The sequence below is a fragment of the Ictalurus punctatus genome, chromosome 26, assembly GCF_001660625.3.
Source record: "Ictalurus punctatus breed USDA103 chromosome 26, Coco_2.0, whole genome shotgun sequence".
NCBI lineage: Eukaryota > Metazoa > Chordata > Actinopteri > Siluriformes > Ictaluridae > Ictalurus > Ictalurus punctatus.
The window spans coordinates 18,523,711-18,534,820 of NC_030441.2; the positions used below are offsets into that span (position 1 = coordinate 18,523,711).

Below are 11,110 nucleotides of genomic sequence, written 5' to 3' on the forward strand. Positions count from 1 at the left end.
AACTCTACGTTTGTTCACTCTCTCATTCACACACACACACACACACACACACACACTCCCTCCCTCTCCACTGTGCGTCTGCTCAGGCGTACGGTGGTAGGTAACATCACTCTTCCTTTGTACGCTGTGTGTTCGGGTGAGTTCGGGACTCAGCAGCAGCCTCCGCTGGACGCCTTCACGGGCTGGCTGTGGAATTTGACGTTTGATTTCTCGGCCCCGCCCGTGCTGGCGCCTGGTCCCATCTTCTTCTTGATCTCTGCCGCCATGGTCATGAAGGCCTGCTCCACGTTGGTGGCGTTCTTCGCACTCGCCTCCAGGAACGGGATTACCAGAGAGTCCGCAAACGCCTGAGACGCAGACAGAAAAGCAATTTGAATACCGGGTTAGACCTGCTAGAGCTTCTGCTTGGGTCAGGTGTTGATTAGTTTTCTATAACAGCAGCTCTGAAAGTAGCACAGCTGCAAATCACAGGTTTATATTAAGAGTTTGTGATTTGTGTACGCATATCTGAAGCAGCAGGCCAGTAAATAGTGAAATAACCCAAAAAAATAATAAATTATCAAATATCATTTCATATAAACTTTCTGGGGATTTAAGAGCAGCTATGCTGACAAGCTGGATTATTTCTGGAAGTTTCCTGGTGACAGTCTGTTCTCATACTGTCAAACAACACCGGTCAATTATCCAAAACTTTTACAAAAGAAGTGTTTGATGGACTAAAATTCGAACATGAGATTGTAAATATTATGAAAATGTTTGTATTGTTCTCCTCTTCTATTAGTCACTGCAAGGCGTGGGTGTACAGATTCGGATTATTGCCTTGGCTGTCGTGTAGTCCACTACTTTCTTGGTGGTCAGGTCACACTTGTTGCCCACAAGCAGTTTGTTGACGTTCTCGCTGGCAAAGCGGTCGATCTCCTGCAGCCACTGCTTCACATTGGTGAATGACTCCTGTAGAAATCAAAGTCAACAAAGAAGGATCTCATACTCGGTGCACAGTGCTATGACCTCACTTCCTATCACTAGACTACACAGCGTCTTCAACGAGATCCACAAATGGGTAAAAAATTTAATGAGCAAACACAGTTTTTTTTTTTTTTAATAACTATTCCTTTTACTAATTAGGTGAAAGTCTCAATGCAGTAAAATAAAAATAAAAAAATCCTGAGCTAAAATCAAAATATTGGACACACTGTAAATGTTCTTAAATCATTTTAAATCATATTTAATTTGCGGGGTCAAGGGGTGTTGTTTCTTGAGGGGTTGGGGGGCGGGCATTGTTTCTCTGAGTGAAATTTAGTTCAAAACCTACAAAACATTTTTTAAACCAACATTTCCAAGTGATGTCATTTTAATCTATAACTAATCTTTTTTTTCTTTGGTTTTCTGGATGTCTGGTACTTGTTATACTAGCAAGAAGGTCTGTAAACAGAGCAGGGTCGTCATTTTAACGGAGTTGTCCTGGTGCTGAAATGCTCCATCTACCTGATCTGTGACGTCGTAGACGACGATGATGCCGTGGGCGCCTCTGTAGTAGCTGGAGGTGATGGTGCGGAACCTCTCCTGACCCGCCGTATCCCACTGAGCAACACACACACACACACACACACACACGATTCAACACCACTATAAGCTGGGTGGATTTACATTACACACTAACAATTCAAACATTATCTGATATGAGCACGTATTGGATTATTCAAATAGTCAAGCAAACAGCATAATAAGATATACTGGATTAAAGACACCTGTACTGTAGTCCAATAATTTCAACACTATACCTACAAAGGGCATTTATTTTCCCCCCAAATAAATATTTGCCAGAAAAGCTGTGTTTATTTGCAGGTTACAGGTCAACTGTAGAAGTGCAAATGTCATGTATTTAGAAATAAATATGAAGACTGACTCCAATATGTACAGCTGACCTCATCACAACACCACCTTACTGTCTGACTTCTTTTTACAGTAGTATGATTTTCTAGAAATTGGGACCAGGGACTATTAGAACCCACTGTACTACAGTTGGTAATATTCTGGAAATGATGTTTGGGCTACAGCTATAGCCTCAACGTATCCCACTGCCCCCTGCTTCATTCCCCACTCAGGACGCAAGACTTACAATCTGTAGTTTGATGGTCTTGCCGTCCAGTTCTATCGTTCTGATTTTGAAGTCAACGCCGATCGTGCTGATGTAGCTGTCGGTATATGTATCGTCCTGAACAAAGCAATCAGAGACAGAGAGGGAAACAAAAGGTAGGTATAAGACTTTATGAATGTTCTATGTTACCTCTATGAGCTGTCAGAAATGGCAAATTGGCATGATAACTCACTGCAAATCGCAGGAGAAGGCAGGACTTCCCGACCCCAGAATCTCCAATCAGCAGCAGTTTGAACAGGTAGTCGCTGGAAAAGACACAAGTCGCATCGCATAAAGCAAGTGTGACAGAAGACTGAAGAAAAGCCAAGCTTCAGCCTCAAGCTTCGTTAATGAGAAACGACCTAATCAGCTTTCAGACGTCTCCTGTGTGTGACATGAATAAGCCCTTAGATATTATCATCCAAACTGAACATACAGTTCAAAGTCAAGTTGAAGAGTTGGTTTATTATCTTCCATTGACCTGTGCGACATTATGCTAACGATTAATCCGGGTGTATGACTGGATGGTTACCTAACCGCTGACGTTCTCAAAAGAAAAAAAAAGAAAAAAAAGAAGAAAAAAAAAGATCAAAATGCATTTCTCTCCATTACATACCTTTTCATTTAATTTTACATGATCAGATTCTTTACTCCAGTAGTTCTTATGTGACCGTGACAACCCCCAACAACATGAAAAAATACTGATAGTGTAAGAGATTTTACAAGAATGGTTAGACGATTTGAGCTTTTTATTTCCTTATATACAAACATAAACATACATACAGAAGGATGTGCAAAGAGACTTTTGTACAAAGATGTCATAAGAAGCTCTTCTTTTAATGTCCACCACAGTTGATTAATACCATGCCATGAACATCTCAAACCATAACATCCCTACTTAATACTTAAAACTGGAATATTCTGCCTCTTTTAGTTTTTAAACACTGTATTAAAATAAAAAGGCACTATTTTTGTTGTTGCGAGGACCTTCACATAATTCCTATTACTGTGGACATGCTTGGTCCTTACGAAAGGCTAAAAAGTCTACACACGCGCGCGCGCGCACACACACCCCAGTAGAAACAGGAAATTACAACATTATGAGAAACCATGTGAAATCAGTGTCACTTGTATAAATCAGAGACATAATGGTGTGTAAAAGTTCTAAAACACTATTTATAAATGAGCTTTTAAAAGGACATTATCTAGCTATAAACGTCTGTTTATGTTGTTGCTGCTGCTGCTATTATTATTATTAACAATGTCGTCAATTTGAACAATATCCTAATTTCTAGGAAAAGTTCGAGATGGAAAAAGGCTCAGGGATACACTAACAGCCCCAGAAATAGCATAAACTACATTTAGTAGACATTTTAGCGGGTCTAAAGAGGGTCATATTACCATGGCAACTCGGTTCACAAGTTCATCCACAGAGCTAGCTAGCCTCGAAACTAGCAAAGGATTTGTGACTAAACTTCAATTTGAACGGTTTTATTGTACTTCAGTCTGCTTTTGCGAGCATTATCTTATGTATAGGTAAACATTTTAGCTAAGTTTTAACCTCAGCTACTCTGTATGTAATTCTTTCTTTCTTTTTTACCTCAGTCGCTAGCTAACCGGCTAACGACGTGGCACGGACAGCGATGAGGCAAGTCAAAGCCTTATCTTCAGCAGGTTTGGCGGAAACGGACATAAACCGACATCAGATATGATAAGACCTCGTAAACACTAACAACAACAACAACAACAAAAAATCAGATTAACCCAAGAACCAGCACAGCTAGCGATATTAATCATTCAATTAAAACACAGTATCTAGTAACTTTTCTTTCTTCACACACCTGCTACACAACAGCAACACCTCACCAGTGAGATATCCACTGTGACAGTGTCTACAGGGATTTAAAGTAATTTTACTTATTATACAAATAAATCCTAGTATTAAATTTCCTTGATTTTGTTAGACGAGTCAAATTAACGCACGGATAAGGGGAATTGTGTTTGTAAACAGGTGGCAACTTGTGTAACGTCACTTGTTTTGTCTTACTTCATTTTTATAATGGTGAATATGTGGTTTCATGCTCCAACATTCTTGATACACGTCAGTTAATCATTAACCTATTTCCATCACTCTCTCTCTCTCTCTCTCTCTCTCTCTCTCTCTCTCACACTCACACACACACACACACACACACACACACACACACACACACACACACGAGGTTCAGGTGGATTTGTAAACTAATGATAACTTAAGATACTTTTTCAAAATATCAGTCAGAAAAGTATAGAAACCAATATAAATATAAAACCACTGTGGACCAGATGATAAAGCTAATTAACTACATGAACAATACTTTTGGATCTAAACACTATGAGGTTTATGGGTGTTAATCTGACATTACTGCGAGTCTAAATGGAATAGAGTCTGAAATAAAGCTACTGATTAAAGACATAAACAACATGAAGTTAACCAACTACTTACTATTCAGGGTTCATGGTTGACACCTGGCCCAGAGAATCTCCTTATAATCAAGCTTAGTTTGTGTCTTCTTTCTTCTCTGTTGTGATTTTAATGTATTTGAAGGTTTCTGGTCAATTCCTGCCCGGGTTTGGAGCTTGGAGATGAAATGCTGAAGATCCGGGTGGATTGAGTCAGTTGGCTAACAAAAATGGCAACCAGGTTGTGAAACCTCAACAAAACGCCATCATGAGTCGTTATTTTAAACAGGCATGTCAAAATAAGAGTTTCCCCAAACGAAATGTTTGTCTTTGAGCTTTTCATCCAACAGCAAATTGCTTTCCTTGATGTGTGTGTGTGTTTTTTTTTTAAACAGCAGATTGAATCCTAACACTGAGATTAATTCCACACACCTCCTCAGTACAGATTTACTTCATGAACATATCAAACTATTCAAACATTAGGCTTTTGTTTCAATGCGTGCAAAATATTTGGACTGTTTATTGGAATCAGTGAATTTTTTTATTGCTGAAACTTCCACAATCAGAACACGTCAGGGTCCAAGTAGGCCGTCTTGTTTTGGGGTTATTGAGGTTTGGATTAAACAATCCAATTCAAGTGACCGGTAGAATATACCCAGTATTATACTAAGTATACAAATTAAATAATAATTATGATAACTTTGATAACAGTGAGTTGTAATGCCCACCATGATAACAAAAAGAAAGAAAGCAGACCCTACTAGGAGGACTACTGGTCTATAGAAATTGGAGTCCTTCTGGTCCGTTCCTAATGACTCTGGGTTTTTTCTCTCTCTAGGAATAACTATTGGCAAAAAGTTTAATCGATGTTTATTATTTCTATCAGGTATATAGGGATGGAAAGATGTATGAAATGCATTTTTAATGCTTACAGCTCTTGCTTACAGATTTGCTCATCACAGAAATTGTTTCTACCTCTGTGGCTTCTGGTGTCTGGCCAATGCTCAAAACCAATCCCAATCATGGACTGCTCCCTACTGGACAGTAGTTCCCCTCAGTGGGAAACCAGGCAAGAAATGCAAGGTGATATGGCTCTGGATTGAGGGTCATTCCACCACTGAGGAACAATCAGTTTGAAGGTTCTGTAAAGGAACCTCATGCCTCACTGAGTAGGCACTACCAGATGTTGGTTCTTACCTGATCGCAGGTTGTGTGAGAGAACATAAACCTCAAGGAGAGTGTTGAGGTAGAGCAGTGCTGTTTCAGACAAGGTCTTGTATGTGAGCATTAAGGTCTTGATATGGGCAACTACAGGAAACCAGTGGAGGGAGATGAAGAGGGGTGTGACATGGGTTATTTTGGGCTGGTTGAAAACAAGGCATGCTGCTGCATTCTGAATCATCTGAAGGGGTTTGATGGAGCTGGCTGGGATGCCCGGGAGTAGTGCGCTGCAGTAGTCCAGTTTTGAGAAAACAAGAGCCTGGACTAGTATATGTGTAGCCTGATCAGTGAAATAGGGTCTGATTTCTTGATGTTTTACAGAATGAACCTACAGGATCGTGCAGTTGTTGAGATGTGGTCTGTAAAGGTCAAGTGGTCATCAAGTCACCCCAAAGGTTCTGGTTGTCCTGGCTGGGTTGAGTGTAGTTGAGCCGAGCTGTACAGTGAGGTTGTGGTTGATTGAAGGGCAGGCAGGGATGACGAGAAGCTCAGTTGTTGCGAAGTTGAGCTTAAGGTGGTGTTCCCTCATCCGGTTTGAGGTGTCAGACAGGCATATTGTTATATTATAATCTACAGGGTTAGTTATAAAACTGTCTGTTTTTAAATTAATAGTCAGAATTTTTTTTGCCTGAGATTTTCTATTTTGCTATTGAGAAATTTCATGAAGTGAATTTTACAGAAGTGCCCTGTCACCCGTTCACCAGTTGTCCTTCCTTGGACCACTTTTGGTAGGTACTAACCACTGCATACCAGGAATGCCCCCAAAAGACCTGCCATTTTGGAGATGCTCTGACCCATTCGTCTAGCCATCACAATTTGGCCCTTATCAAAGCCACTCAGACCCTTACGCTTGTCCATTTTCTTGCTTCCAACACGTCAATTTAAGAACTGATTGTTCACTTGCTGCCTGATATATCCCACCCCTCGACAGGTGCCACTGTAACGAGATAATCAATGTTATTCCACCTGTTAGTGGTTTTAATGTTGTGGATGATATGTCTGCCTGTATAGGGTGCAGGGAAACGGAAATGTCTTAATGAATGTACAATTTAAAATCAGATCATCAGTTATATTATGATTGAATCATAATATGTTTTACAACAGATTACAGGGGAAACAAATGGAATCATGGAGTCATACCATGTGCACCTTCATGCTATTTCCACTAGAGGACGCCAGCAGAGCATTTAGTGTGGGAGTGTGTGTTTGAGAGAGAGAGTGGGAGAGAGAGAGAGCGAGTGGGAGAGAGACAGAGAGAGAGAGAGATATTTTTGTAGCAGTTAGTAAGGATCAAATATAAATACATGGCAATTTTTTTACCTTTGAGAACCATTCATTCATTCATTCATTCATTTTACTTTGTTGTTTGATCATCCATTTCAACAATGATAACAACAGCAAAAAAAAAAAAAAAAAAAAAAAGATAAGAAAAAGATTTTGACTGGAAAATGAAAAAGGGATGTATTTTTGAGACCAGAGGTTAAGGTTCGCGGTATGTTGCACTTTCAAACTACATAATTTGTGCCATCAGCTGACCTCAGTTAATGTGTATGTAAGTTGTGAATCCAAAGAGATATTACTATATCCATCCATCCATCCATCTTCAACCGCTTACTCCTTTTCAGGGTCGTGGGGAAACCTGGAGCCTATCCCAGGGAGCATCAGGCACAAGGCGGGATACACCCTGGATAGAGTGCCAATCCATCGCAGGGCACACAATCACACACATTCACACACCCATTCATACACTATGGACACATTAGACATGCCAGTCAGCCTACCATGCATGTCTTTGGACTGGGGAGGAAACCGGAGTACCCGGAGGAAACCCCCGCAGCACGGGGAGATCATGCAAACTCCGCACACACAGAGCCGCGGGAATCGAACCCCGATTGGTGTTCGACCCTGGTGGTGTGAGGCAAACATGCTAACCACTAAGCCACCGTGCACCTGAATATAACTATAATTCCTTTTAAAAGTAGAGAAGTGTTACATTATGGTGTGAGCAGCCATACTGATATACTGAACTTGGGGTTGAGTACACCATCCCAAGTAAGGGGCATTTTCTTTGGTTTTGCCTCGTTGGAATTCAAAAATACTGAGTTAAGTTTTGGATGAATGTGGTGTTGGGGTTGTCTAGAGTTAGAGCTTATTTTTCCCAAAAATAATTCATGTGATGGGATATGACAAAAACAAACATAATTCTTGAGGACGTTTTTATGATACACAGTATGTATCACAATATCAGCCATAACATTAAAGAGGTGAACAGGTAACATAAAACACACTGACAGGTGAAGTGAATAACACTGACTATCTCGTTACAGTGGCACCTGTCGAGGGGTGGGATATATTTATTAGGCAGCAAGTGAACAGTCAGTGCTCAAAGGTGACATGTTGGAAGCGGGAAAAATGGGCAAGTGTAAGGATCTGAGTGACTTTGAAAGGGCCAAATTGTTATGGCTGGACGACTGGGTAAGAGCATCTCCAAAACGGCAGGTCTTGTGGGATATTCCTGGTATGCAGTGGTTAGTACCTATGAAAATGTGCTCCAGGGAAGGACAACAGGTGAACCAGCGACAGGGTCATGGGAGCTCAAGGCTCATTGATGTGTGGGTAGCGAAGGCTAGCCCGTCTGGTCCCATCACACAGAAGAACTACTGTAGCACAAATTCTGAAAACGTTAATGCTGGCTCTGATAGAAAGGTATCAGAACATACAATTACGTAGCTGCAGACCGGTCAGAGTGCCCATGCTGACCCCTGTCCACCACCTACAACGGGCATGTGGATGTGAATGGCCGGGTGCATGTGTGTCACTTACCTGGGGAAGAGATGGCACCAGGATGCACTATGGGAACAATGCGAGCCAGCAGAGGCAGTGTTGTGGATGTTACTTTGACACGTATCACCTACCTAAACATTGCTGCAGACCGAGTACACCCCTTCATAGCAACGGTATTCTCTAATGGCAGTGTCCTCTTTCAGCAGGATAACGCGCCCTGCCACACTACAAAAACTGGAACGGTTTGAGGACCATGACAAAAAGTTCATGCCAAAATATGTTGGCTTGTCCTCCAAATTCCCCAAATCTCAATCCGGTTGAGCTTCTGCTGGACGTTCTGGACAAACAAGTCTGATCCCACCTCCAACTTACAGGACTTAAAGGATCTGTTGCTAACGTTTTGGTGCCAGAAATCCCAGCACACCTTCAGAGGTGTTTTTCCCGTAATTGAATTCAAAAACTGGAACTTTCATATATTCTAGCTTCTTTACACATAAATGAAATATTTCAAGTCTTTTTTTTGTTTTAATCTCGATGATTATGGTTTACAGCTCACAACATCCAACATCCAGTATCTCAAAATATCAGAATAAATAATTTATAATACAGAAATGAACTTTTCCACGGTTTTCAAAAAAATTTTACATAATTTTTTTATATCAAAATAAGAAACCCACAATGCATGAATGAAGGAATGACTTAATGAAAGTGCATTTAACAGAGAACTGTGACCATAAAAAATCACTGAAGTTAAATACACAGTAAAGAAACATAATAAAACATGACAATATACTGTGTGTGTGTGTGTGTGTGTGTGTGTGTGTGTATATATATATATATATATATATATATATACACCCCTCATATTTTTGTAAATATTTGATAATATCTTTTCATGTGACAACACTGAAGAAGTGACACTGTGCTACAGTGTAAAGTAGTGAGTGTACAGCTTGTGTAACAGTGTAAATTTGCTGTCCATCAAAATAACTCAACACACAGCCATTAATGTCTAAACCACTGGCAACAGAAGTGAGTACACCCCTAAGTGAAAATGTCCAAATTGGGCCCAATTAGCCATTTTCCCTCCTGGTGTCATGTGACTTGTAAGCGTTACAAGGTCTCAGGTGTGAATGGGGAGCAGGTGTGTTAAATTTGGTGTCATCGCTCTCACACTCCCTCATACTGGTCACTGGAAGTTCAACATGGCACCTCATGGCAAAGAACTCTCTGAGGATCTGAAAAAAAGAATTGTTCCTCTACATAAAGATGGCCTAGGCTATAAGAAGATTGCCAAGACCCTGACACTGAGCTGCAGCACGGTGGCCAAGACCATACAGCGGTTTAACAGCACAGGCTCCACTCAGAACAGGACTCGCCATGGTCCACCAAAGAAGTTGAGTGCACGTGCTCAGCGTCATATCCAGACGTTGTCTTCGGGAAATAGACGTATGAGTGCTGCCAGCATTGCTGCAGAGGTTGAAGGGGTGTACTCACTTTTGTGAGATACTGTATATAGACAACAGTAAAACACCACCACATGTTCTAATAATTGTCCTCCTTTACTTTGTTTTTTTTAAAACCCCAGATTTAAGAATCATCATTTTATTTTAGTTTTTAGTGTTTCGCGCTACCACAATTGTTTGAAGCATTACCGAAGCTTTAGGATATTAGTTATTTACTGTATTGGGATAGTATTTCACATAAATCACCTTCACTGACCACTTTTCCAGGTTACAGTGGTGGTGGAGCATATAAACACACTCTAGTCCATCCAGGCATCACACACACATGTTTGCAAATGGGCGATTGACCAAAAAACGCAGTGGAAACTAAAATGAGCAAAGGGAGAACACATAAAACTATGCACAGACTGTAACCTGAATTCAGGATTGAACCTTGAACTCTGGAGCTGTGCCATCTATGGAAAAATCTTTCTTAATCACCGTTCGTTTTGTCTAATTTCTTATATGCATGAATGGGTTGATTTTATTACTGCTAATTTTCTGATAATGGATTTAAGCAGTCCTTAAACCATTAATCTAAAGTCAACACATTACTAGTGGTCAAGTGATCTATTACCAAAACGTTTTGTCTACTATTATGGTTGGGATAGGTCTAGGGTTAGGATTCATGTAGGGTTAGGGTTAAGGTCGGCCTATAGATAGGCTGGGGTTAGGCTAAAGTCGGCTAAGTAGGGTTAAGGTCGTGTGAAGTAACAAGGTTTGTTGGAATGGAGATTCATTTTGAAGGACATGGCCCACAATTCATTCTGAGGTCGTGTGAGGGTATAATTATGTGTATTAAGTCTTCTTCACTCCCAGAATAGTCATTCTATCACCACTAACCTGCTATCATTCTGGAGCTCATATTTATTTCTCTCTCTCTAGCTCTCTGTCCATATATTTCTTCTTTATTTGTTTCTATCTCTCTGTTTCACAAAGGGGCTGAAAACTTGCATTAACTCTTAATGGAAGTATTAATAAATCTGACCAGTTCACCAGCATAGCATGCATAAGTCCCATG

General features: G+C 40.5%; 1 protein-coding gene across 1 annotated transcript; it reads right to left on the reverse strand.

The window, feature by feature from the left end:
• Positions 1 to 18: 18 nt before the first annotated feature.
• rab1aa (RAB1A, member RAS oncogene family a) lies at positions 19 to 4,827 on the reverse strand. Its single transcript, XM_017457110.3, has 6 exons — positions 4,623 to 4,827; positions 2,331 to 2,403; positions 2,120 to 2,215; positions 1,486 to 1,581; positions 820 to 951; positions 19 to 347 (listed from the first exon to the last, which is right to left on the reverse strand). Exons 1-6 carry the CDS (start codon positions 4,634 to 4,636, stop codon positions 150 to 152), a joined length of 609 nt encoding a protein of 202 aa, XP_017312599.1. The 5' UTR covers positions 4,637 to 4,827; the 3' UTR covers positions 19 to 149.
• Positions 4,828 to 11,110: the final 6,283 nt, after the last annotated feature.

Bases quoted from the DNA above. Each gene is read 5' to 3' on its own strand.
- rab1aa (XM_017457110.3), bottom strand. The intron at 2,216-2,330 runs GTGAGTTATCAT...TGCTTTGTTCAG, and splicing joins GCCTTCTCCTGCGATTTGCA to GACGATACATATACCGACAG. The intron at 1,582-2,119 runs GTAAGTCTTGCG...TGTGTTGCTCAG, and splicing joins AGACCATCAAACTACAGATT to TGGGATACGGCGGGTCAGGA.